The 27645-nt window shown below is 42.1% G+C and overlaps 2 protein-coding genes across 7 annotated transcripts in view; one reads left to right on the top strand and one right to left on the bottom strand.

The window, feature by feature from the left end:
• The first annotated feature begins 146 nt into the window (after window positions 1-146).
• On the top strand, window positions 147-13063 carry Fhl1 (four and a half LIM domains 1). 3 transcript variants are annotated; one of them, XM_026392221.2, is made up of 7 exons: window positions 147-367; window positions 7598-7779; window positions 8653-8827; window positions 9428-9597; window positions 10094-10280; window positions 10897-11096; window positions 11496-13063. In XM_026392221.2, exons 1-7 carry the CDS (start codon window positions 346-348, stop codon window positions 11577-11579), a joined length of 1020 nt encoding a protein of 339 aa, XP_026248006.1. In that variant the 5' UTR covers window positions 147-345; the 3' UTR covers window positions 11580-13063. The 3 variants fall into 3 exon arrangements, with proteins under 3 accessions (XP_026248006.1, XP_026248008.1, XP_026248007.1); XM_026392222.2 differs by lacking the exon at window positions 147-367 and adding an exon at window positions 6007-6053; XM_026392223.2 differs by lacking the exon at window positions 10897-11096 and having other exon boundaries at window positions 162-367.
• A 3765-nt stretch (window positions 13064-16828) lies between these two features.
• Map7d3 (MAP7 domain containing 3) overlaps window positions 16829-27645 on the bottom strand; it is a 33373-nt gene continuing 22556 nt past the window's right edge. For 2 of the 4 annotated variants that reach the window (XM_026392215.2, XM_026392216.2), the window contains exons 11-17: window positions 27310-27445; window positions 26013-26151; window positions 24707-24811; window positions 23549-23602; window positions 22264-22366; window positions 20981-21179; window positions 16830-19901 (exon numbers count right to left, since the gene is read on the bottom strand). In XM_026392215.2, coding sequence (XP_026248000.2) covers window positions 19502-19901; window positions 20981-21179; window positions 22264-22366; window positions 23549-23602; window positions 24707-24811; window positions 26013-26151; window positions 27310-27445 — 1136 coding nt within the window. In that variant the 3' untranslated portion in view covers window positions 16830-19501. Of the gene's footprint in view, window positions 19902-20980; window positions 21180-22263; window positions 22367-23548; window positions 23603-24706; window positions 24812-26012; window positions 26152-27309; window positions 27446-27645 lie in introns of all 4 variants that reach the window. The other 2 variants (XM_026392218.2, XM_026392217.2) reach the window with 2 other exon arrangements.

Below are 27645 nucleotides of genomic sequence, written 5' to 3'. Positions count from 1 at the left end.
TGTCAGAGCTGAGTCCAAATTTTATTCCGGTACGGGGATGACTTTCTATGTGGCCTCTCTGGCTCTGGAGCTAATTTGGATGCTGAGTCGCCCCACAGGTATTTATATGTAGCGTTTGGTATTTTTACTGGGTCCTATTCTTCTCCCTTGGATCACCTAAAATGGTTAAGAATTTTCTAGTGGGATTAAGGTTGTGATCTCTGAGGAGGGGTGGGACATCTGCTCTTGGTTATTTTTGTGAGCCGCTTCCCCTTAAATGTATGTTCGCAAATGAGCCACAGTCCTATCAGCTGAGATTGAGGGAAGACTGATCTAGGTGCAGCTGCTGAACTTGGTCTTTAAGCCATGGCTTCTCATAGACACTCAGGTAAAAACCTCATATTCTTTCTTTTCTCTTGAGCACAATTTTGTTAGGGCAATGAACTCATTATTTGCCTAAAAGATACTTTCAATTAAATGATTTTACTCTTATTGAAATAGTACACAAATCATAGTTTTTATCTGTTTTGTGCTTGCCCTCTCATACTGTTTCAAAGACAAAAGATTATTACTCAAATAGAATTAGCCGTTTGAGTGACGTTTAAAAATATAAGTGATGATATTTTACATTTTTCAGGATGTCTTATGAAACTATAAGAGATTATGAGAAAAGAGGGGAGACTGGTTATTTAGTATTTGGTTTTTTATAATATATAACTCTTCATCTTGACTGTGTTTGAAATATAACTTAAAGTGTTGGAAAAAGATAAAATGAACATGGAGAAGAAGGAGGGATATTTGTAACTATAAAAGTCAATAGTGACTTACCATATCTTCCCTTTTTCAGACCAAGATTTAAAAAAAAAATTAATTTTTTTTTTAGTTGTAGATGGACACAATACGTTTATTTTATTTATTTTGTTTATGTGGTGCTGAGGTGCCTCACATGTGCTAGGTGAGTGCTGTACCACTGAGACACAACCCAAGCCCTGAATAATATTTTTAGTGTTCCTAAAGAAATAACTACAGATTCTTCTGATATGACAAATAGGTCATTAGTTTTTCTTTTTGGAAAAAAGGTCGAAGTTTTGGGTCCCTTAGTCTATGATGACCACACAACTCATCCTCTTGTTTTGTAACCTGGCATTATGAAAGCCCTTTGCCACAAACAAGAAACCCATGGAATAGGGGCTAAAGGACAGAAGCCCAGTTTTGTGGAGTTAGCCTGCTCCCTGTGTCTCTCCCCCAAGGCCAGGAATGTGGCAGTTGTTCTTGTTGCCCTCTGCCCTGGAGCTGGTGAAGTAAGACAGTTGGGAAGAAAACAAGCACTTTGTCCTGTCTCCCAGCTTTCAGGTTAAGGGCCAAAGTAATTATTGTGGTATGTTTGGGGAAAATTATTTTTGAAAACTTGTAAATGTCTGTCAATATTTCAACAATGGTAATCCTTTTGGTTTTTAAAGCATATATGCTGCAATGGAATTCATTACTTTAATTAATGAGAATGCAATACCTGCTTTGTCTCTAAGTTTTCTGAAGGTGTTTGGTATTTCCCCCCAATCCCTAGAAACTGTTTTAAAAACATGGTACTGCGTGCCCAAGAACGTGGTTATTGACCAACATTTGCATTCTCTGGGTGTAGACAAATTGGGCAACTGTCCCTGTTGTTATGATGGACCTTGAATGCACATTAACTATAGAGTGACTTTCCATTTTATTTACTAATTAAGTGACAGATAGGAAAATAAGTTTAAAAGGTGAAATATTTATGGCATGCCCAATCTTGGGTTTTAAATTACACCAAATCATGTTATTTTTGGTTATCTGAATCTGGGGTCTGTCCTTCTAAAAATCTTTTAGAAGATTTTTTAAATCAATAAATAGCATTTTATATTTCATTATGTTCATTGTTCCATGAATGCAGAGAATAACTAGGTCCATGAAAGGAAGATAAGTCCTCACAGAAGGAAAATTAGTGTTACACTGAAATGTGCTTCAGATGGACAAAAATAGAGGTTCAGATCATTGGATCAGAATTTATTGTGAGCAAATCCACACACTAAGAGAACATTTCAGGGACCCTGAACACTGCAAAATAATGTAGATTGATTTTTTTACCCTTTGGCATTTGAAATCAAGGCCAGAATGGGGTCTAGAAAGGGAAATAAGATCATTGGCCATATTATATAGCCATTAGGTCCCTTTACCAGTCACTGACCAGTGGGCTGCACATACCCACTAGTCCTTTCTCAGAGAAGGGCTGGAAAATGAGAGAGTGGGGTGAGAGGGGAGCAGTCAAACTGGATTGTCCTCTTAAAATCAATGAAAAATGGTAGTCAAAAGATTTGGTTGAGGGTGAACTGAACATTTTGTACTTTTAATGACCACCAAATGACTGTCTACAACTGGGTAAACTAAAAACACATGTTCTATTGCTGCCAGGTTGTGATCGCTTTTTTCTTATATGAAAGATGGGATATGCTGCAAGTAGTATGTACAACATCAAGATAAACCTCATATATTGACAAAATGGTACTAAGGTAGAATCTGGCCTGTTGCAAGCCCAGTGGCACATAACTTTTAATTTAATGATCTATATCCAACCCTCCTGACACCAGATACAATCTAAAATGGTGTTCTCTAGGTATTGGTGACCCAAAGGGGATTTTTTTTTTCTAAATGCAGCATACCAATAATATAGAATCACCCTGTACATGTTGTTTTTAAGGGAAAAATACTTTCTGATTTTTCTGTGAGAGTCTATGAAAGATCACTTTGCAGCCATGACTCACGAGCTCCAGCTCCTTGTAGCTATTTGGGTATTTATTCCCAAATGTTTGATGACACCTCCAGGTGCATTAGCATGTCTGTGACAACAAGTGTCCTATTCATCAGCTGAGGCTCCTTCCATTTGTCAGATGTTCTCTGGAAGCCAACATTTATTTCTACATGGAGTCACTGTTGTGCTGGTATGTTGGACTTAGCCATCAACAGACCAGAAATAACCTGAATTTTTTTCCATTTGGGTTGTTGTTCATTGTTGATACTGTACATTATAGTACCCCGGGAAAGGAATGGTTAGAAAAACACAACCTAGTCATAATACTCACTTTTTCCTTCAGTATTCTTATTTTGAGCCACTTGGGCAAGAAGAAAAAAAATGAATGTTAGCAAGAAACACCTGGGAAAATACATATAAAAGACAGACTGGAGCTTTTCTAATGAGAGGTTTATAGTAAAAAAAAAAAAAAAACAAACCAAATTTGCAATGTTATATTACTCATATACATACATGATTAAATTGAAAGCTTAAACTTTATTGCAATATTAAGGTTTGTGTAGACACCTTTTAGCATGTTGGATGTAGATAACAAATTTTTTCTCTTCAGGAAAAAATTTTAAAGTGAAGAATGATGTGTCTTTTGAAAAAAGAAGGATAAAAAGAAAGCCTGCCATTTTTGGAATTGGTATCTAAAATTTGATCACCTATCCACATTTCTAACTGCCTTCTAAAAAGTTAAAAGGCTTCACATTTCACATATGTAGAAATTGCTAAAGGGATAAAAATTATTCCCTAGAGAAAAGTAACTAAGAATTTGTCAATTGAATAAGAATAAATAGAGCCCTGAAGAAAAGCTGAAATGTAATCATAGTATTTCTTTCTTCTCTGAGCATGTCTAATAAAGGCTAAGGGGGGGAGTGCAGACTTTTCTCTCTTTATGAAGCTAAAGCTGAACTGTGTCCCAGACACTGATGGTGCCCACCACTTGGGATATTCTGTCCTTTAGGAACTTTTCTGTCAGCATTGTCATTTATCAGCTGGGTTTTTAGAGTTGTGGACCCCTTTGAAGATAATTCCTAGCAAAACATTTTGATCTTGTACACATTATCCCCTCCTTTATGGAAAGTTTTAGTGTGGTAGCTATCCTGCCAGTAGGAATAGCTATTACTCCAGATTCACCCTAAACTTGTTGTGTGAGGGTTTGAAATAATTTCATACCAAATGATCAAAAAGAAATACATGAGGTAAGCTAATTCATGTTTCCCAAAGTTCTACTTAAGATTTCTTTTAAAAACAAAAAGTATTAAAGTTCATGAATTTGACATAGATATTGGTAACATACTTTAGGTATTTCTAGGCTACTTACTTATTAGGCAGTAAAGCCAACATTCCTAGAAGTGCCTGTTTTATCTTGATTAATAAATGTTTCCACACACATAAAAATGACTTAAGACAACTGTCAAAGTGAATTCTAAATTATGCCCTTGGAAATCTTTATGTCTATCTGGATACAGAGTTTGGTGGGAATATCAAGTGACCCTGGATTTCTTATTTTTTCCCATTGGTGTATTATAACTATACATAATATTTGGATTCATTATGCCATATGACCCTAAATTTCTCACACTTGGAGAACAGCCAGGATTCAAAATGCCAACAAATGAGGCTCCTCTTATTGGTACCATTAACTTGAGATTGACTCGTTTATTGTTACTTTTGATTGGTTTAAGACCCTGTTATATAGGAATAATACTGTGCTTCCTTGACTGATGTTTTCAACACACTTTTGTACTTCCTTGTTCATTGGTGAGCCATGGATTGTTTCATCATTGGGGTGCCTAGAAACTGAGAGAGTTGTGTTCTAAAACTATGAAAGTAAGCACTGAAGACCTTGGCACTGGGAATAATGCAGAAAGCATTTGCTTTTAAAGTGAGAAAGGCTTGGCAGTTATATCTTTGGTGTTGTGACTCCTATTGCAGTTTTCCTTCTCTTGAAAACTTCTAGATAACTCTAAATGAAATTCTTTGTTTTTTAGCATTTCTTTTTCTTTTTTATACCTTTATTTTATTCATTTATTTTTATGTGGTGCTGAGGATCGAACCCAGGGTCTTGCATGTACAAGGCGAGCACTCAATCACTGAGCCACAACCCCAGCACCTAGCATTTCTTTTTCTATTGTATGATGCTGATACTTATATACCATAAAGCTAGGATTCTGAAATTACCAAAAGGTAGAGGACTCCCCTTAAGTGGGGTTGTGCATGGTACCTTAATGTAGAAATGTTTGGAATCCAATTTCTGTTTTGATAGACATTAAAAGAGTCTAAAATGAGCAGGTTCAAAGTTGTATTCTTAATAGAGGCCTCAGTAAGGGAGTAAGAGGGACTTTCAGATATAGTCCAAGAAGATAGTCTCTGAAAGGTGAGCCCAGTCATGCTTCCTAGCCGTGTAGGAAGCCATTGCTGGCTAATCTTACAAAATCTGTTTTTCTGCCAAATGGCACCTAGGAGCCACTGATAATTTAATTTCCTGGCATTTACTCATACTGGAGATTTATTTGGTCTCACTAGTCAGCTTCTTAACAAGAAAGCAAATCTTTGTTGAGAGCACAGTTTCAATGTGGCAAAGGGAATACAAGAATCTCATGACATGGGAAAGACCAATGAGAGTGGATGAGGGAGAGTGATTTTTCCACATGCTCTCACAGTGACAGGTACTTTTGTCTCTAGGCATGGAGCCACAGACAGTTGAACAGCTGTCTTACATAAACAATGCATAGTTCAAGGAGATTGGCCCTGGGTTCACTGTGTGTGTACATTTTGTTTCTAACCCAGTCACACAAGGGAACATCTCCATATTCCTTTTAGGGAAATATGTAAGTAAGAACCATTCTCTTGTCTTCCTTGTCTCTTCACTGTGACACACCTGTCCAAGCAACTGTCCTTACACAAGAATGTCACTCATTTACTTCGCATGCCAGCTCTCTGGAGATGAGGGGGCCTGGATGTATGTCCCTATGAGGCAGAAGGTGTTGTGTGTGTTCAGTGACCCAGTTTCCCTTGTTTGGAGGTTGGCTGCAGAGACTTACTGGGGTCTGAGTGAGAGTTCAACAGCCTGGACTCAGGCTGGTTCCCAGACACAGGGTGTGGTTTCCTTAGCTCACTCTCTGCTGTTTGGTTGCCACTGGTAACAGGATCCAAACAACTTGGACATGTGGTTGTATAAAAAAAAAAAAACCTGGGAATGGAACCCAAAGTGGGAGTCTGGGGCCATTCAGTTGATGGGAGAGCTGCGGTGAGTAGCAGGCAACTGCTCATTTATTTCCCCTCCTTTCTCTCTAAATTATACTTGGGATGCTTGATAACCATGTATGTGGATAGTTTGAAATAAAATACTCTGAGTTCTAGTGTTCCTTGCATAGCTTAGATAATTGCTCTCAATTTACTTGTACAGATTTCTTTTTTTTCAGAAGGAGAGGAAAAATTAGCATATGTGTAAAGAAATTGAGAGCTAATAGAAACTTATAATTTGGTACTTTCCCGGGCACAAGATTCCTTAGAAAATGACTTGGCAAAGGGGCCACAAAAGGCCTTGGAAGTGCTCAGGATTGTTCTGGCCTGTTGTCTAGGGCTACGGCTGGCCATGGCAGGGCTGGGGGAATAAGTGGAGTCTGTTAATGAGAAGGGACTTCTGAGATTCTTGGAATAATCAGCTAAAACCTTTGTAAAAAGTCATTTTTTCCACATTGTATTTTAAACTTGCAGTGTTTTAAACAGCACTTGTCCGAATTGGTGAATATACTTTAGTGAATATACTGATTCTCACTTGCTTGACCCAAAGGGGATTTGATTTTGGTTTGTCACAAAACCACATATCACTATGACAAAATTATTCAGTTGCGAAACATGCTGGTGCCTGTCAAGAATGCCATATTGATAAATACTTTGTGGCCCTATTGCTCAGGCCTCAAAAGTCAGGGGTAAAACTTTTAGGGATCTATTCAAGGACTACAAACATTTCTGCCAGATTTCAAGTAAATTAAAATGAATTCTTGAGGAACTTCTGTACCTAGTATGGTACAGAGTTAGCAGTTAAGTTTTGTTCAGGACAAATAGAATTGGACAGATAGGAAGATAGTAAGGCCTGCAGAGAATACTTTTTTTCTACCTAGAAAGTGATGGGAAAGGGGGCAACAGCTGGCAGGGAGGCTTCTGTCTTGTAATATGGTAACCAGGGCAGTCCTTGGAGCATAGGGCCTGACCCCTGTCTCCTCCTGTGGACCGAGCTGCCAGTGTGGGCATCTCCCCAAGAAGCTGCTGTGGGCACATAGTATGCCTGCTGCTCTTTTTTGTGTGAAACTATTTCTTCTTCCTCTCTGTTCCATCACACTCCCTCAGTCTCTCATATTCACTGCTCACTATGACCTCATCTTCCAAAATCCCAGTGTGGTAATCCCAGCCAGCAGAAGCTCTGATCCCCTTATCCTCCTCAGTTTCCTATGAGAGTCAGCATAGTGGTATGTCCCAGCAGGGATTTCTGCCATCTCCCCAGGGAGTTGCTGGCCCTTGGCCTCTCGCACTCAGGGGAGTTCCACTCAGAGCACTTTCTTCTTGGGAATCATAGTGAAGTATCTGCTGCCTTGGCACCAGATGGCCAGTCAGTCTCCACTGGAAGCTGGGCTCCGGTTCCCAGAGGAAGCTGGGCCTTGGTCCCCAGATCCCACGGACTCAGAGGGTTTTATTGGTCACACAGTAGTGCACAGATATTTCTAGGACCCTCTTCTGTAGAGTGCCCTAGTTCTTCCATTGGTCATTTGTTCTGCTGGCTTGCCTCCACAGGTCCCTCCAGCTATAGGGTGGGCACTATGGCTGAGAAGTTCGACTGCCACTACTGCAGGGACCCCTTGCAGGGGAAGAAGTACGTGGAGAAGGATGGCCACAACTGCTGCCTGAAGTGTTTTGACAAGTTCTGCGCCAACACCTGTGTGGAATGCCGCAAGCCCATTGGTGCCGACTCCAAGGTAATGATCATCCCCATGTGTGAGCAGGACAGATTGGGCTTTGGAGTGTACTTTTCCTGCAGCTGTGACAATAGCTTTCTTTGTGAGTTCTCATCAGGGTAGCCATCTTGAGACCTTGAGATGGCCTCTCCAGTTCCTGAGACTGTTCCTGGTGTCCTGAGATGTTTAATATGTGCCTTGGACTAGAGGGATGCCAAGGCCCTTGCTAGCTCTTTTGGTTGTACAGGTTGACTCTCCCTTATCTGAAATGCTTGGGAGCAGAAGTGTTTCAGAGTTTAGATATTTTTTGGATTTTAGAATATTTACATAACCATGTTTATATACCCATGATGAGTATCTCGGGGATGGGACCCAAGTCTAGATACAAAATTTCATATACATCCTGCACACATAACCTGAAGATAATTTTATACAAATTTTTAAATAATTGTGTACATGCAGCTTACTGTGTGCATTGCAGAGGAAGGGGCTCTGAAGATCTTTTTTCCCCTTGGGGTCACTGAATAAACTGTGCCGTGTGCCTGGGTTTTGACTCCCCCCGGCAAATGAGGTCAGGTGTGGAATTTTCCACTTGTGGCATCGTGTTATCTCTCGAAAAGTTTCAGATTTTGGAGCATTTTGAATTTCAGATTCTGTGATTAGGACTGCTCAACCTGCACCCTCTATATTTCAGGAAATGTGAGTTTTTCATCCTCACCTCAGTGTTTCTCTTGCTACTGATACGAATACTTACCCCAGGGCATCCCCAAGGCATAGGGGACTGCAGCATCTCAGTAGTCAGTCGGTCCTGGGGAAAGTGGCCTTGATAGGAGGCTGCTTCCATTGCCCCTGACACCCCTCACAGTGGCCTGCCCCACTCTGCTTTGTTTCTAGGAGGTGCACTACAAGAACCGCTACTGGCACGACACCTGCTTCCGGTGTGCCAAGTGCCTTCACCCCTTGGCCAATGAGACCTTCGTGTCCAAGGAGAGCAAGATCTTTTGCAACAAGTGTGTCACTCGGGAGGACTCCCCCAAGTGCAAAGGGTGCTTCAAGGCCATTGTGGCAGGTACTATCTCTCTCCCACCCTGGGCTGCCAGGGAGGAGGCCCTGAGGGCAGGCGTGATTTCGGGCTTGCTTGTCACGGTGGGGCTAACGTTGCTGTGAGCTGCTTTGAGATTTTAGCATATATATGTACACATATACATACACGTATATATGCGTACACATATATGCTCGCACACACGCACACACTCGGAGACTAAAGAACACTGGCAAGAACAGCTTGTGGCAAGAGAATGAAGTGAAAAGTATGTAGCGCTTTCTCATTTGGGTGTAGTAAGTGATCAAAGCATGTTTCTTTCTGGGGTGTAATTCTGGATGTGGCAGCCCCCTGTTGAACCTCTAAGTCCATGTAGGGGGTAGAGGCGGGGGACTGGGCATTCAGGCATCTCATCCTAAATTAATACTGCTGGGGTCCCTACTCATGACAAAATCCTGGGTTGGCACAACTGCAAGTAGCACACCAGTAGGCTAGTTGGAGGCGTGAGGCCAGTGACTGCAGGGCCTGCATCCCCTCACCTCTGTAGGGCCAAGAGGAGGGGAGATGAGTGGATGCAGCCCCCTGCAGTGCCTGTCAGTGGGGCTATCCAGTTGCTTCTCCCTGCAGGAGACCAGAATGTGGAGTACAAGGGAACCGTCTGGCACAAGGACTGCTTCACTTGCAGCAGCTGCAAGCAAGTCATCGGGACTGGAAGCTTCTTCCCTAAAGGGGAAGACTTCTACTGCGTGACTTGCCATGAGACCAAGTTTGCCAAGCACTGCGTCAAGTGCAAGAAGGTATGTTGTCAAGGGAATTCTGCACTGACCTTTGTTTCTAGAAGTGTTTCACAGTTTGCGAGCACTTGCACACACACTATCCCATTCCATCCTCATGATAGCCCTGTGACGTAGGAATTATTATGCCCATTTTGCAGATGAGGAGACTGTGGGATGAGAAAATAGTGCCTTGACCAAGTCAGGCTCCCCGTGTGTGCACTCACTGTGGTGGTGTGGCACGGCGGCTGGCACTGTGCTCTGAGCCAGGGAAGCCCTGGCTCCAGAGGCCTGCTTTTGCTGCTTAATTGTTGGAATCTCACAGAGGGGCTTGCCTTCTCTGGGCCTTGGTGTCTTCATCTGTAAATTGGGGATAATAATAGCACCTGCCTCCCATGGCTGTTGTGGAGATAGAAGGAGATTATGTATACCAAAGCGCCCAGCACAGTGCCTGGCATGTTGTAGTCATTCAACAAAATGGTTGTTGAATCTGAATCCGGTGCTACACCCCCTGGTCTAGGCCATCACAACTGGAGGAATCACTTACCAGGATCAGCCCTGGCATGCCGAGTGCTTTGTGTGTGTTACCTGCTCTAAGAAGCTGGCTGGGCAGCGTTTCACCGCTGTGGAGGACCAGTATTACTGCGTGGATTGCTACAAGAACTTTGTGGCCAAGAAGTGTGCTGGATGCAAGAACCCCATCACTGGTAGGCTAAAGAGTCCTTGCTAAGTCTGCCAGGCTAGGTTTTATGCATGGTAACCATCTCTCATTTTCCTATGTCGTCGGTTTCATCCACAAAGGCCCCAAAGAATGCCCTTCTGCCCCTGCCACTGTGCTCCCAAAGGTCCCACAATAGTTTGGATTCTCCCCCAGGTCAGGTTAGCATTTGCAATACAGAACACTTCCTGAATACTGCTGAATAGCTAACCACGCCAGGAGTTCACAAGCCTGAGACCATGGGGGTGGGGTGGGGGGTGCGGAGGGGGGGAGGCACTGCACAGGGTGGTTGGGGGGAGAGGGAAAGGGAGGGATGCTGGTGGGGATGGGGTTGGGGGAGGGGGAGGGCCAGGGAGGCCGGAGTGATAACCTGGGATGGGGACACCCCATAGTTGAAGGCTAGCGCAGAGGTACCTGCTGGCAGGGTTTATTTTTTTATTTTTTTATTTTTTAATTTTTTTGCGATCAGAAGCAAAGCTAATCACTTCATTCCTCATCTCGCGGCCGCGATCCACGTGCCCCGGGCCCTTTCCCCTGCCTCCAATTATCCCATCTCCCGGGGGAGCCTTGAAATGTACATTTGAGAAGACTTTTGCCATCCTCAGGGAAAAGGACTGTGTCAAGAGTGAGCCACCCAGTCTCTAAAGCTAGGAAGCCCCCAGTGTGCCACGGGAAACGCTTGCCTCTCACCCTGTTTCCCAGCGCCAACCTCCGGGGCAGGCATCCGGGTGGAGAGAGGACTTGTCCCTCGTGGGTGGTGGTTCTTTATAGAAAAAATCGAAGCTTAGCAGCTCCTCGAGGCCCGGTAAGTGCACACCCCACAAACAGCCCAAGTTTGCCTCCTGGTGGCCACTTTGATGCCATGGCCCTGACCTAAATCAAAAGAAACTGATTATGCTGGGAGGTCCGGTGCGGTGCGCGTCACAGGGCGATAGCAGTGGCATGGGAATGTGGGTTCTTTAAATCAGGGAAGCCTTTGGCTGAGCTCCGGCATTTTCTCAGGTCCTTGAGAGCCGTAGCAGGGTTGCAGCGGCGTGGGGCCAGTGCGCGGTGGAGTGGTGGGGGGCTGGGAACAGGCCAGACACTGACTCTGCGTGCTTGTCGGCTCTGTGAATGGGGCAAGTCATCATTTTATCTCTGAACCGCAGCTTCCTCACCTGTATTCATTCAGCTGTCTCTCTCATTTTCTTTTGTTTTTCCACAGGGTTTGGTAAAGGCTCCAGTGTGGTGGCCTATGAAGGACAATCCTGGCACGACTACTGCTTCCACTGCAAAAAATGCTCCGTGAATCTTGCCAACAAGCGCTTTGTTTTTCATGGGGAGCAAGTGTATTGCCCTGACTGTGCCAAAAAGTTGTAAATCGACAGGGGCCCCTGTCCTGTAAAATGGAATTTGCATCATGTTCTTTGTGTCCTTGCCCTCTCTGCCCAACACCATCTATAGGGGAAGAGTGGCCTTTCACCTCTTTAAAGTTGTTCCTTCTGTCTTTTCTCCCATTTTACAGTATTTGTCACATAAGGGCACACAGTGATCATGTTAGGATTTAGCAAAAAGCAACCTTTGCAGCAAAGCTCATTACTCTATGGCTGCAATGAAAAAACAAAACAAAACAAAAAAACAAAAAAACACACAAAAAAACAAAAAAACAAAAACTTAGATAGATTGACTCTTCTGCATGTTTATCATAGAGCAGAAAAGTGCTAACCATTTAGCTCCTTCGTGATGTAAGCAAGAAGCATATGTGATAAAGCCCCCACTGAGATATCTTTTGTGGCTCAGCTGGGACCCACCATGTAGTGACATGACGTGCAAGAGTTGCAGCGGCTGCTCCAACTCACTGCTCACTCTATTCTGTGAACAGAAACAGAACTTGCTGGAATGCATGGTGTAACTTTTTCATCAGAATTCTGACTTCTGTTCTTTTGTGCTTTCACTTGACTAACAAGAATTTCCAGAAAATTAACATTTGAACTTAATGGTAATTCTCACCTGACCTTTCCCCATACTAACATTGGGTTTCCTGGTGTGGCATGTTTTCTGAGTGTTCCTACTTTAAAACATGGAACATACAGGTGATTTGGGAAGTGTAAACAGACCTGAGAAAACGAGCCTGTTTCAGAGCAACAGTGTCACAGCGAGTACTTATGGAAGCTTATCAAAACTAACCCTGCTGTCCTTTTTATATTTTTTAATTAATGATATTTTTGTTTTAATTAATGGTTTATGGGTTTGGAAACTTGCATGACAATATTTGAGCCCCCTCAGACATACTTGCAGTTTTGAGAGTCATCCTACAAAAGTGACTATAAAACTCTAGAGGGGTAGCTGAGCAGGCACCAGGGCTGTCATCAGTGTGGTTGTGACACTTCAAAACCGTGACAAGTTGAATTCCTTGTAACATAGTAGTTGTCTGCTCTTTGTCTGTGTGTTCAAGAGGACTGCAAAGTCCCTTCTCTTGTGATTACTAAGACTTTTCCTTAAGAGTTTAGCTGGATCTCTGGGGGAGTGGGGAGGCCACCATCCTTACCAGTGGAACCAGATTTCCACCTCCTGCTTCCCTGAAAGGCAGGATCACCTACTTACTGTATTCTTCATTATTATATTACATAGTATAATGAGACAATATCAAAAGTAAAATGTAATGACAATACATATTAACATTCTTGTAGAAGTGGTTATAGAAGCCAATGCCTCATTTCTACATTTTGTCATTAGATATTATCATCTAACGTTTCAGTGTATCCTTACAGAAATAAAGCAGCATAGAAAGAACTTGCCTCCTGTCTTTCAATTCTGCGCAGAGGAAGCACTACAGCCTGATAGTACTAAACTGGAAATCCAAGTAACTTCTTCTGAGAGATTTTCCTCAGCTCAGTGCAATTACTCTGAACATAAAGATTATAAACAAGCCTATAATGCCACTTTGATCTAGTTAAAAAATAAAACCTAGTGACCACTCTGACCCCAAAATAGCATGCCCCAGGTTTGCATCTCTTAAAAAGGATGAGTTGATTCTATTTGGCCAGGGTGGTGTGAGTGGGGTGGGGAGGCAATCCCAGATGAGGCATGTCACTGAGAAGTAATCATGGTCCCTGATTGTTTCAGAAGGATCTTCCTCTTGGCTCCTTTCTTCTTGGGCCCTCTGGAGGCCATGATCCATGCTGAGCACTACTGTAGCCCAACTACATAGTCTCTGCCCTCTACTTTAATGAGACCCAGTTTCCTCCATGAGGTTTGGGCCCATGTCTCTTGATAGGACTGAGGGGTTAGAAGAAGTGTGGGCAGAGGAAGAGGCTGGTCCAGCATACAGCTCCCAAGTTGCTATAGCTTTCAGATCACCACACATTGACATAAGTGGTTCACACATCCCACCCACACCCTTGTGGTGGGTTCTGTATAGTTCAGGAGTCCCAGGGCATCAGAAAGCTACTGTGCCTGCCTTCTGGCATGGAAGGGTCTAACAGGCCCTAAGGGCATCTCCTCATTGCACTTCAGCTAACAGGCAGAGTTGGAGGGATGAGAGGGTGTTAGGTTTTGATGGGCTCCATGACTAGGGCAGAATCCCTTAGTAGCTAACATTTACCATCTCAGAAGAGGATAGAAACCTGTCAAAAACCACTGGGGTTTTCGTTTTGGTTTTTGGTGCTAGAGATTGAACATGGGCCTTGCACAACCATGAATGTTTTTAAGAACATGGAACACATCCCCTTGTGTTTCTCTAGATCAAATTCGATGTCAAAACCTTTAAACCAACAGAGTCTGTCCAGTCTTCTGGGGACCCCAGGGAGCAGGGGTGGTGGATTAGGGAGTAGAGAGCAGCTGTTCTGCTTCTCAAGGGAGCAGGTTCTTGAAACTACAACAAGGAAAAAACAAAAAACCCAAAGGAGATGGGCCTGGGACAGACAAGCCACTCCTTTCCCTGAATACTTGGAACCTGGCTTATGCCCTTTTCCCCAGGAGAGCCGATGACAGCACCCCAGTAATCTCCACTTCTGCAAGCTCCACTTGGGCCAGGCAATGGGCCTTTCCACACCCAAGCTCACCCTCCTTTACCCAGAACTCCTGTCCTTCTGGAAACTGGCACTCACCTTGCTGGTTCCTTGGCCTCTATAGTCTGCTCATTGCTCTAAACTCCTCTGTTTTCCTATCCTTACTTCCCCTCCAAATCTGTCCTAGATTGCTCCCAGCACCTCAATCATTCTTTTCTTGCCTCCATTCTGTTACCTTCACCCCCAGTCCACAAAACCTGAATTAGTGGCCTGAGTTCTACTGAGGAACAGCCACATTGCCTAACATTCCTAATACAGCCACTCCACTACTTGGCCACATTCCCAACAGATTGCCCCCACCACCTTCTTCACCTAAGACATGGAGGCCTATCAAGGGTCTGTCTTCAGCAATTGCTCAGCACTTAGTACTTAAACATCTTCAGAATACCTCATACATTTTGGATCTGCTCCTCCAGCCCATTCTAGGCCCATGGTTTCCATTTTCTAGATGAGAAAATGGAGGTTCAGATGGGTTGAGAAGCTTGCCTGACAAGCCACACCCTCTAGTTTATCAATGGTGATACTGCATTGTCATAAAAAGGAATGCATCACAATAAGGAAACTACCATGCACTATGCTCAATACTTTAGAAGGCAATTGTGTGTGTTGAAAAAGCAACAACTGTAAGGCTCAGGAGGAATGAGGGTAAAATTCTACTTACCACGTTGTCAATAAAGAGGCATTTTCATCCTCAAAGGGGATCAGAATATCAAAACAGGCCAACTACGGCTAATAGGATGGTGTCGGGAGCCAGGCTGCCTGTTCAAACCTTGGCTGCTCTGCCATCTTTTAGCGATGAGACCTTTGGCAGTTCCCTAACCTCTCTGGCTTGTTTTTTTTTTTTCATCTTTAAAATGAGACTCCTACTTTGCCAAATCACATGCAGATGACATGATTATAAGTGCTTAATGAGTGGGGTGACTGGCATCCAGTAAATGTAATCAATGTTAGCAAAAATTTTCTCCCCAGCACCAAAGACACTGCTCTGGTGTCCCTGACCTACCCTGTAAGCCAAAAGACAATTTTACTCCCATAGCAGTAGGGAGGTGTCTTCAGAGTTGGAGAGACTTAAATTCAAATACCAGCTCTTCCTCTTTCTAGTTGTGCAACCTGGAACAAATGCAACCTGTATAAATGGCAATGTTCTATAAGTAAAAATGAATACCACACCTCATAGGGTTGTTGTGAGGATTTAAAATGATGTCTCTAAAGAGCTGGCATATGGTACATGAGAGCTGACCACCATTATACCACAGAATTGGAGAAGTAGAGGAGCAGCTAGGACCCATCTGGAAACACTAACTGGACTGCTGGGAAGGGAGATGTTCTGCTTAAACAAACCAGGCCAGGGGAGGGGCACTAAAAGTAACAACAGGGAATTGACCCCTGATAAGATTAAGTGATGGACAGTTTGCCTTCCACCTCTGGCTCCTTGGCAGTAACTCCTGTTTCATATCTCCTGATGTTCTGGCCCCGACCAGAATGAGTGGCATTTAGCAATGTCAGAATTACAGAACCAAAAGGGCCCAGAGCCCCCTTCATTTGATAGACAAGGAACAGGGCTCAGAGAGGAGAGGCAGTGTGCACAAAGTCACACACACACAAATCCTTGTGGCTAGAATTCAGGTCTTCAGGGTACTGTGGAGCACTGACAGGATCCCATATTGCACTGCTGGGTTTTCTAGGCACTGAAGCTGTGTAAAGTTTCATTCTACATGCAGTGCCCATGAAAACAGTGATGTAAGAAATGTGCTCATCTGTAAAACCTGGTAGTGGCCAGAGATCTGTGTCTCAGGGAGAGGGGACCTAAAAGCTATAGAGGGAGGGAAACATGAGGGGATAAGCAGGGAGAAGGCTAGGGATTCTGTTACCTTGGAGTTGTAAACAGAACACCCTGGTTCAGCAGTTCCAACAGATGAAGCAACAGTACCTGGTACCTGACTTGGCAGTGAAGAACTCCTCAGATAAATACATGGAGGTGGTACCTTTGGCAGGAATGGGATGTGTCTAGCTTGTGTTGATTCAAATGTACATAGAATGCTCTTGAAAGGTCAATGGAGAATGGCTACATAACTGCCAGACCCCAAATACCTGGGATAACAAGTACCTGGCCTTTTCAAAAAACTTAGTGGAGGAAAGCAAGTTCATTAAACAGCCGGATGCGGCACATGCCTGTAATCCCAGTGGCTCAGGAGGCTGAGGCAGGAGGATCATGAGTTCAAAGCCAGCCTCAGCAAAAGCAAGGCCCTAAGCAACTCAGTGAGACTCTGTCTCTAAATAAAATACAAAATAGGGCTGGGGATGTGGCTCAGTGGTCGAGTGCCCCTAAGCTCAATCCCTGGTTACCTCTCCCCCAAAAAAGGTTCAAACTAAACATCTGTGGGTATATCAGAATATTTGTTTTATCATTCACAGTTAACAGTAATGTAATGAAGAAATGTACATATAAAATAGCACACAAACTGCCTGAGTATAGACTTTAAAAAACAAGCAAGTATCGCCATGTGTGGTGGCACAAACCTATAATCCCAAGGGTTTCGGAGGTTGAGGCAAGAGGATTGTGAGTTCAAAGCCAGCCTCAGGAACTTAGTGAGGCCCTAAGCAACTCAGTGAGACCCTGTCTCTAAATAAAAAAATACTGGGAATGTGGTTCAGTGGTTAAGTAAGTGCCCCTGGTTCCCTGGGTTCAATCCTCAGTACCAAAAATCAATCAATCAATCAATCAATCAAACAAACAAAAGTGAGCAAAAGAAAGAATAAAGAAATTAAGAAATGTAGAGATAGATTTCCTCTTCTGAGTCAAGCACTGAATTCAAGGATTCAATATTTAAAAGGCCAGGGGAATAGATATCTTTTCTGAAATGTTCTGGAACTAGATAGTGGGGACACCTACACAACCTTGTGAACATACACTTCAATTACAACAATGACTTTTCGTTGGATGTAGTGATATGCACCTGCTGCCCCAGCTACTCAGGAGGCTGAGGACTGTTTGAGCCCAGGAGTTTGAGGCCAGCCTGAGCAACACAGGGAGACCCCATCTCAAAGAGAAAGAAAAGAAAATGGTGACTGTTAGATTATGATTTTTACAATAAAGAGATTTTAACAATGGGCCTTGATAATAAGTGCAAGCCATCACAGGAAGAGCAACAAGCAGCATCCTAAGAGTTGTAGGAAGAAGTTGGAAGAAGAGTTGGAAGAAGAGTTCTTACTGTCCTAGAAGTGTAACTCTGTCTAATCACCAACTAGATGAAGAGGGAAAGCAGAAGATCTGATTACTAGTTCTTGACCTTACTGGTTCCTTGTGTTCATAGTTTAGTTAACAACTTGGTATGACCAGTACCAGTACATTTTTGCCATTATAATGAAAACAAAAATTGCTTTATCTGTGAAGTTTATTTCATACAGATCAGAGTTACAGGGAACGGTAACAATGTTTCGGCGTGTGACATTTGTGCAGAAAAATAGCATTTCATATTTTAAGATGATTGTCTCTGCCTTTTATACAAAAAAAGCTAGTGTATAAAAATAGTTTTAAACCTAAGGCATCCTGCCTAATCTATAACAAAGGTACAGTACTCTGTGTAGCAAAGAACCAGGCAATCAGAAAGAATCATTACCTTCGTTGACTAATCCAAGACTGGTGGCCAAAAGGAACACAGGCCCGCTTCAAACTATTTGTGATTCAACACTAAAAGCTCATTACCATTAGGACAAGGAATCTGCATTCAAGTTTTATGGAATCATATAGCCTATGTGTGTACGTATGTACGTATGTGTACGTACATCTGTGTGCCTATCACGGGAACTGAAGAATAACACTGCTGCTGTCCTCACCTGCAGCCAGTGCCTAGAGAAAGGCAAGTATATTTTGGTTATATATCCCAAGCCTATACTGATGGGCAGAACTAGGGAGCACAAACAGAAAAAGATGATAAATATTCAACATTTAGAGGAATTAAACATACCCCATGAGACAATGGCCAATTACTGCTTTATGGACACAACAAATAAAACCCATCTTTTGGTAGATAAGCCCCAATATGTACTTCAAAGGAAACACTGACAGGAGTGTGAGAGATGCTGAATGCTCCAAGTTTATGCTTTCCAAGACTGCTAGCATTTGTGGGTATCAATGCCGGGCACTGACAATAGAAGAACTGAAATACGCATATATTATGCTCAAATTTTACTATATCATGCAGCCTTTGGCATTTGTATATTAGAGACAATTTTGCCAGCAATCCTGAGTGCCTCACATCTTCTATCAAGTTCTCCACAAAATCAAATTTTCTAGTAGTTAAATTGATGTCATTGTCAAACAAGAATCATTAAGACTTCTAATATATGCTGAAAGAACATCGTTCCTTTAATAGAGTTCTTTTAGAAACTCAATAGTTATCACCTAATGAAAGCACCCTGGATATACACACTCCAACACACATGGAGATACACACACAAAAGACAATCATGATTTTTTAAGGGAAACCAAAGCATTTCTTTTTAACTCAGAACTCTCACAAGAGAAAAAAAATGATATGAACACCTTCCAAGACAGATGTCAGGGTGACCTTCGGATGTATCCTTTCTTTTTTGTTTTAATGGTCATTTCCTTTGCCAGGTTCAAGTATGAAGCAGGCAAATTCTGAGGCATAGGCCTGGGAGTTATCCAGAGTGGAGGACAGATCAATCTTCTAGGCTGTACGAGGTTTATGTATCTAAGCAGAGGGAAAAGGAAAGAAAGACCAGTAGAGAAGATGCTGGTGGTCTCATGGCAACTTGTCCCTGGCCTCCTTTTGGGGTGGGCCTAGGACCCCCTAGACTGACACACTGGGTCCCTTAAAATGTTCCCCTCTTCCTAGATCCCCAAAGGAGCCCACACTGCCTCACTTGATTTCTAAGAGAGCTTCTCAAGAGAAACAATGGTCTTTTGGGTCTTTTGGTTTTGGAAACAGAGGATGAGGGACTAATTCCAAAGACCTTCCTGGACCTCTGACCTAAAGGAAAATTATGTGCTTGTCAAGTTGCTGGTGGATCAAGAGCTCTGAGGAATCTGGATCTTGAAAAGAACTTAGTTTTTTGTATCTGACAGGAAATGCAGGACATAAAAATTAGAAGCAAGCCATCTACTCTCTCAAAACTAACTTAATGGAAGACTCTTCTAAAGCATTCCTGCAGACTCAACACCATCTTCTTCCTCTCCTCCAAAAAATGCCCTACTGCTAGAAGTAGGAGAGGGTTCAAGGTCAACTGCCTTTGGAGCAGAGCAGAGATGGGATGAGGCCTTACTGGAATTAGCAGGCACAGATTGGCTTTTTTTCTTATGGTCTGTAGGCATCTGAGGATTTGGGTGGGATGTCACAGAATCCTTCAAATTTTGTTTGTGGATATCAGGGGTGACATTTGTGTCTTGTGATTCAGTGTTGTGACTACTACTGTCATTTTTGCCATAAGTCTGCTCCTGAGGTGTGCTGACATTCGGGATGGATTGGGTGGTGGTGCTGAGTTCCTTTGCTTTTCCAGTTTTTGCTGTGCGTGTAGATGATCTTTTGGTAGATGACCTGGAGAGAGATGTTTTGGTTAAGATCCAGATAGTACCAGGCCCAGTGGCACACCCCTATAGTCCCAGCAGCTTAGGAAGGCTGAGGCCTTTGTGAGTTCAAAGCCAGCCTCAGCAACTTAGTGAGGCCTTAAGCAACTCCGCAAAACCCTGTCTCTAAATAAAATATTAAAAAGGGCTGGGGATATGGGTCAGTGGTTAAGTGCTCTTGGGTTCAATCCCTGGTACAAACAAACCAAAACAAGGTCCAGATAGTTCCAAAATCAAGCCTGTACCCTGAAAAAAGCATTATTTTTCAGTTAACTTCTAAACGATGCTTGGGTATTAATGAACTTCCTGAATCCTAGCATGGGAAAGCTGGAAGGGACCAGGGGATCACACACTGCTTTTCAAATTGCATTCTTGAAAGCCCTACAGTGCCACAGAGGTACCAGGACATAGGGAGCAGATAAACACATAGGAACCCAGTCCCCCTCCTTCAAGTTGGTCAAGGGAAATGTCCACTATGGCACAGTTAGAGAAGCAGAGCAGGATTTGTAACTCTAGAGCTCTTTTCAACTGTTTCTGAGCCTCTTAGCAGCCTTGTGTTTCCACAGGCCCTTATAGCTTAAACATCTTTTCAGGTAATCACCCAACTACTATTCCTTTCCAAGAAACTAACCTCTAACTTGGTTCCCCATCTAAAAAATGAGGATATTATTACCAATCTCACAAGTACTGTGAGAATTAAAGCAGGCCATGTAAAAGGCCTGGTTTACAACAGGCATTCAATAAATGGCTCCTTCTCTAATTTTATGAAACAACAGTCATTATGTAAAGAAAAGCAGTTTGGGCTCTGCCCTTTAGCAGTGGGATGTTGAAGAAATCCCCTTAGCTCACTGCACCTCAGTTTGGTTGTCTAATCAGGAGGAGGCTCTTTACCAAGCAAGGCTATAGTGGGGCTTAGCTTATTTCTGTAAAGTTGAGTGTTTGGCATGTGCAAACTAAGAGCTCAAGAAATAATATTGCTTGGCATTCTAAGAAGGTCAATCATAATCCCCCCCAAGTTTATTCAGATAAATAAGATGCAGAGTGACTTACTTTAAGCCTTTTGCTTGAGTCGAAGACTCTTTCAGGCTTTTTTGCCTAAAAGGTTTCAAATCACCATTAAAATATGATTTCTTTTCTTTATCGGTCTCACCAGTTGTGGCTTGTAAAAACACCAGTTTCTGAGGCATTTTCTTGGCATTTTTATAAGGCATTTTGGGCTTGTTAGGTGACTCTCTGCCATTTCCATTAGCTAGGGAAGAGAAAGGAACAAAATTAAAACTGGAGTTTCAAACAACACAAGAAAAAGAAAAAGCTGCAATCCTGAGGAGATGCGGGTGCCTGACACAGAGGGCATCAGGCAGGTAACACTCTGGGGAGCCAGGCCTACCACCCCCAGCTGCTTGTGGTGCTTGAGCTACAGTCAGCGCTGCCCAGTACCTGCACTCACCCTGCCCTCCATGCACAAAGGGGCCACCTTTAAGGAACCTGTCCTGTCTCCTGAAAAACTGGTGGACCAGTGGGTAGGGCTACTTCTTGCTACTCACACCTGGCATTCATCTAGAACAGGCTGGTCCTGAGTTTGTCTTGCCCCCAAATGCTACTTTTCACACTGGACTCTCCTGTGGGCTCTCCTCCTTCCAGCCGACCCAAAGCTTCTGTCCTAATGCCATACACTGGCTGCACTCTCAACTGACTTCTTTGAACCCAGTCCTTGTGTGATAGTAACCACTCTCTGTTCAGGTGTCTATCTCCCCATGGCTTTTCAGTACCTTGAGAATACCCTGCTTACCTGTTCAATGTCTGCTTTCAGGATAAATATGGATCAATAGTGTTTTCTCAAATGCCCATTACTATGAAGTATTTCCTACTTGGAGGGAGTCACCAATATATTTCAAGAGGGTATGAGCATCATGACACAATTTCAATTTTTCCTTATAAGTTAGAAAGTTGAATCCCACCTAGAGTTAATCATGGCTGCCTTCTGAGGCTCTGAGCTATGTCAGCAGTCCTCATATTCTACTGAGGAAGAGCTACCACCTACAATCTAATAGCATAAAGTATAAAATTAAGAAGCAGTGGCAAATATTTATTGACAGTTTACTACATGTTAGCTGCTATTCTTAGCATTACTCAGATTTATCTCACTGAAATCTCATGCCCAACCCTGGTAAAGAGACATTATCTCTCCCTCTTGCAGATGGTAAAGTTGGGCACAGAGAGGTTAAATGACTTGCCCAAGGCCACAAAGCTCAGATGTGAAGGAGCCCTTAAATATAAACCAAGGCAGTCCAGCTCCTTCGTGGCAACTAATCGAACATTAGGCACAAACAAACCTGATGGGAACATTTTATCAAGGGAGTCCTCATCACTTTCTGTCTCATCCTCATCATCAGCTTCATCCTCTTCAGATGTATTACTGCCAGATATTTCTGAGGCCTATGGTCAAAAAAGAAAATCAATATTATATCTAATATTCAATCATTCTGGCTTAGAATTTCAGAGAATTTAGATATCAAGACTGGATTGATGGCTAACTTTCAATACTTCAACTACAAGATAAAAAAAAAATTCTAACAACATTAAGTGGTCCAAAGAATGGGGACAGGGGCAGGTTGCCCTTGTTGTGTCTTTCAGCTAGAGAAAGACCCTCAAGAATTAAAGATTTCCCTGAGCAAGAACAGACACTACAGCCTTGAACTGGTATTCATCATCTCTGCTTAGAATTTTACTAAAGACAGGGTGGCTTAATAGTATAAACGACTATAACTGAACAATTGTAAAAAGGCAAAATATAAGTTTTGTAACACAGGATATAAAGAGCAGCACAGAATCTAGGAAAAAGGCACATGCTCAATCAAAAGACACACTGTTGGGGGAAGCAAATAATGATGCAACAGACAGAGAAACTTTCCACCATAAAGGGGAGAAAAACTGGAGTTTGCTAAATTGAAGAACATCTGGTCCATTAAACTAATATTATGTGAGGCAAACCAGCGTGGGAGAAGCTCCCTGTAGTACATATATCTAAAGGACTCCTCACTGGGGTAGGCAAAAACTCCTACAAAGGCAAGTGACAAAATAGGAAAATGGGCAAATGACTTGAAAAGACATGTCACCAAAGGGAATCTCCAAATGGTCAGGAAGCATATCAAAAAGCACTTGACCTCATTAGTCATCAGAAAGTATTGATAAATTCAACAGCAATGACATTAGGAGCTTCTACCTAGCAGAAGATGACAATTCAAAAAGCCAAACCATTTGGAGGGTGAGGATATCTACAACACACAACCTAAAAAGCAGCAATATCTAGGAGATTTAAAGTGCAAGAAAAAGACAAAACAACCAAAAGATTTAGGTAAAAAGACCTATAAAGCATTTCACATGAGAGAAAATATGAAAGCTAATTAAAGACAGGAAAACGTGTTCAACCTCTGTAATGATCAGGGAAATGTAAACTTGATACTTCATACCATGGCCATAAGATCAGCAAAAAGGCAAAAGTTGGCAAGGATGGGAAGTAAGAGGCATTCTTTCTTTTTTTTTTTAATACAGGTGTTCAATGATTTTTATTTTTTAAGAGGAATTCTTATATACTGCTGGCAGTAGAATGAAGACTACCTTTGTGATGTTCACATCTGTCTTTCTTGTCCGCTTCATTATTTCCTCAATTCTCTATTAAAAGGAAAACAAAAAGTCAAACATGAAAAGAGATTAAAAACCAGTGGTCCTGAAGCAGTTGATTATCTCCATTTTACACAGGTGGACAATGACACACAATGTATGCTCCAAAATCATAGATTTCACCCACAAAAGACAATGCAGGACAGCTGGCCTCCCTGTTCTTCTGAACTGGTTTCAGCTATAATATGCCATGAATGGTGACAGTTGTACTTTTTATTACAACATAGATACCCAAATGACAATTTCTTACTTCTATTTTCACATAGACATTAATTAGAGTAAGCATATTTTATTGCAGACAAATTGGAGTTTTTAGTAGGATTTTAGTCTTCACGGACCTTTCCTGAGGCTAAATGAAAATAATGCACCTCAGTCATGGCACTGTCAACAGATTTCATTACTAAAAATAGACAGGAGGCTGACAAGAGGTATATTTTAGGGAGGGTTAAGAATTCTCTACCATGCACGGGGCTGGGTTATAGCTCAGCACATTTGAGGCACTGGGTTCAATCCTCAGTACCACATAAAAATAAACAAATAAAATATTGTATCTATTTTAACAAAAAAGAATTCTCTACCATGCATAAGGTGAGGAGAACTGTGACTCCCTGGCCACCTCAGGGTGCCTGATGATTTATGGACAGGGAGGTCCTGCACACCTCAGCCCAGGTTGGGGCTCCCAGATGAGCCATGTGAGTTGCATAAAATGTGGCTCACCCTTACAAATGGCCTGCACCTTGGCCTCTCAAAGATGCCTGCACTTCTTCCCACGATAGTTATTGCAAATGCTAGCCAGTTTAGAAGAAACTCTAACTTTTGACAACCCGTACCATGACTAGTCATTCTGTTCAAAGGAGCTGTGTTCCCACAGGTTTGCTATATTGTGGCAATGCTGTAATCATTACCAAGGGTTCTTGAGGAAATGGCAATGTAGAGGAAAAACCTTCTATATATAAACCAGCTCCTTGGATAAGGAAGAGGAGAGTATAGTGGGAAAAAAAGCCAGATGCTAATACACACCTGACTTGTGATTTTCAAAAATGCCACCCAATTGTGTTTAACATAATCAAACACCCCAAAACAGAAAACACTTACCTTTTTTCTCTCTAATCTTTCTTGTAAATTTTGTAACATAATTCTCTCCTGCTCCTTCTTGCGTTTATCAGCTTCTTCCTGAGCTTTTATTTTGGCATCCCCTTTCTAGAAAAAGTGTGTAAAAATATCATTTAAATTCAATATATGATAGCACATTTAAAAAGTCAACTGTTGTAACCTCTTGACTGAGCACTCCTATCTATGACCAGTCATGGATTATCAATTTTCAAACCATTAGTTAGAATACACAGAACTAGGTGAAATGTTATCTGGAAGGCTCAGGATGTCAAGAGTATCATTATGAACATCACATCATCTTACTTTAAAACTACGTAGGTGACTATGGAGCTATCCATTAACATAGCAACAAGAGTGAAAAGTCATATTTCTCCCAGTGTCACTGAGAGAATCCACAAAGGTTCCTTCTAGAGAAATTCAAGCACACACAATCATTTATGGAATTTACATGTTACCAAATTTGATGAATCACACACTAAAATTGGGACTAGAAATTAGACTATGGTAATAATTCAAACTGAGTATAGTTTGAGCTCAGTTCAGGAATTTAGTTTCCTAGTGGCTTGAATTTAGAAGGGTGATATATTCTTACTGGTGGATCTGATTTTGAACTTTGCCTGGTGTGGGAGGTGTGGGGTGCAGCTGTGAATGCCATTAGTGTTACCACAGAAAGCAAATTTGGGGAAAACCAACCTGGGATATCTTATCTGAGCAAGCAGTTTGGATTTCAAACTAAAGGACTACTAATCTATAATATACTGTTTTCTGCCTTTTTTTAGCTGCCCTCGGGAAACTTGGGGACTTTGCCAAGGATGGCTGAAGATGACCTGCAGTGGTAATGGGTTATAGTGAAACTGTAATGTTAAAGTGCCACAGGGAATGCTACATCTCCTTACAGACAAATTTCAGCTGGGCATGGTGGAGTAAGCCTATCATCCTGGCGGCTCAGGAGGCTGAGGCAGTAGGATCGTGAGTTCAAAGCCAGCCTCAGCAATGGCAAGGCTCTAAGTAACAGTGAGATCCTGTCTCTAAATAAAATATAAAATAGGGCTGGGGATGTGGCTCAGTGGTTAAGCATCCCTGCATTCAATCCCTGGTACTAAAAATAAGAAACAAAGATTGCTGCCTTTTTTGTGTGTGTGTGTGTGGTGTTGGGGATGGAACCCAGAGTCTCATACATGCTACGCAAGTATCCTGCCACTGAGCCCCAGGCCCAGCCCTGCTGTGAGTTTCAACTAAATTTTATTAGCTGGTTCTTAATTGCTGCTAAAATGTTAAGCCAGTAAACCTGTAGTAGTACTTCCTGGTCTTGATGCTGACATCCTTTGTTCTTTTTAATCTCTTTTTCTTGTTCTTGCCCATCTTCACATTTTGATAGCTCTTCTGCTTGGCCTTTGTCCACCTTCTCTATCACATCTGCCACTTTCCTAGGAAAACAAGAGTATTCAAATAATTCTTAGTATTTATCTTAGTTGCTACCATATACAGCTTGCAGTAGTATGCAACCTTTTATAATGAAATTGCTCCCACATTAATACAGTTTACATTTACACCATATTCACCACTTTTTCTGTGTTGTTACTACACAAAATTTACACAATTTCACCCTTTTTTTTAAAAGTGGGGGAACTAGCCTGAGAGAGTAGAAAAGGACTTCTCTCAAGTACTGGACTGCTTTGAATCTTAAAAACTGTGCATACACATGCACATATGCAAAACAGAAAAGAATTACTCCTGAACTGTTTTAGAGATCCTCCCCAAAGTCCTTATTTACACATGCTTACACCCAATCTCACCTGGGTAATATGGAGGATGGTCTAGTGGTGCCCCATTATCCAGCGCTTTCAAATGCTAAATTAGCCATGTTTACATTAGGTGATAATATTCTTCCACTTATAATTTGTTAGTATTCACAATATCACCTTTCTCCTCTTTCTCTGAGCCCATATAAAGTTTATGGAAATTGTGAAATTATATTGCACAGAAAATAAAGCCAGTGCTGTAGGTATTCCTTGCAGGCAGTGGACAGAGGTTTACATTACAGGGCTCAACTTAAAATGGGCCCCTAAATGGAAGAGCAAGGAACCTTTCTTTTCAAGTTCTGAGGCATACAGCTGTATATAAGGTTTGCTGCCCACAAGACATCCTACAAGCAGTGACTCACTAGTTAGATGAGATTCAGGTATCACAAAGGTCTTTGGAACCCAAAGTGAAATAGGAGTATGTATAATTTCCAGGTTTACAAATACTGAAGTTACAAGTCTTAAAGGGTCTGACACCAGAAAATACAAATATAAATGTCATGTGATCACTCAAGTGCTACTGTGCTTAGAGATGGGAACTCTGGGCATGAGTTTGGTCTTTTTATACAGTAGCACAACCTAATGGCACACAATGTATGGAGATTAAAAGGGACAGAGAGGTCCTCTATGTTCAGCCACTCACTTGGTTAGAAGGTAACAAGGAAATTTTGATCCTTGCTGAAGAAAAATTCAATTTTTGAGAAATTATAACTTGTGGGTAATATTTCAAAATTGGGGCCCCAGCCTAGACTAGTATAGAAAGGATGATGATTTTGTGCTGACCTTGGTTCCATTTCTTTCTGGAGTCTCTCTTCTTCTTTTTTGTCTTTTTGTTCACGAGCAAGACGGCGTTTCTCTGCCAAAATTTTCGTTGCTTCCTCAGCACTCATGGTTCCTGGTGCAATTTTATTACTAGACTCTAGTTTAAATGAAAATGTAGAATAGTTAGTTTAGGGAACTTATTGTCTCTCAGTCCAATAAATAAGTACAATATAACCCAAAACATTAAAAAATGAACAATGTGTGCATAGATCCAAATTTATAAACCATAAGCAAACTATAGGTGATTTGTTCAAAGCCTCAACTGTTCCCTGACAAGAGAATTAGCATTTTCTTTTA

The sequence above is a fragment of the Urocitellus parryii genome, chromosome X (assembly GCF_045843805.1).
Source record: "Urocitellus parryii isolate mUroPar1 chromosome X, mUroPar1.hap1, whole genome shotgun sequence".
NCBI classification, from domain to species: domain Eukaryota; kingdom Metazoa; phylum Chordata; class Mammalia; order Rodentia; family Sciuridae; genus Urocitellus; species Urocitellus parryii.
The sequence above is the reverse complement of the archived record's forward strand: the minus strand, read 5'-3'. Positions and strand labels throughout refer to the sequence as shown.

Bases quoted from the DNA above. Each gene is read 5' to 3' on its own strand.
- Fhl1 (XM_026392221.2), top strand. From the start codon at position 346: ATGGCTTCTCATAGACACTCAG. The intron at 8,828-9,427 runs GTACTATCTCTC...TTCTCCCTGCAG, and splicing joins CTTCAAGGCCATTGTGGCAG to GAGACCAGAATGTGGAGTAC. The intron at 9,598-10,093 runs GTATGTTGTCAA...CCCCTGGTCTAG, and splicing joins ACTGCGTCAAGTGCAAGAAG to GCCATCACAACTGGAGGAAT.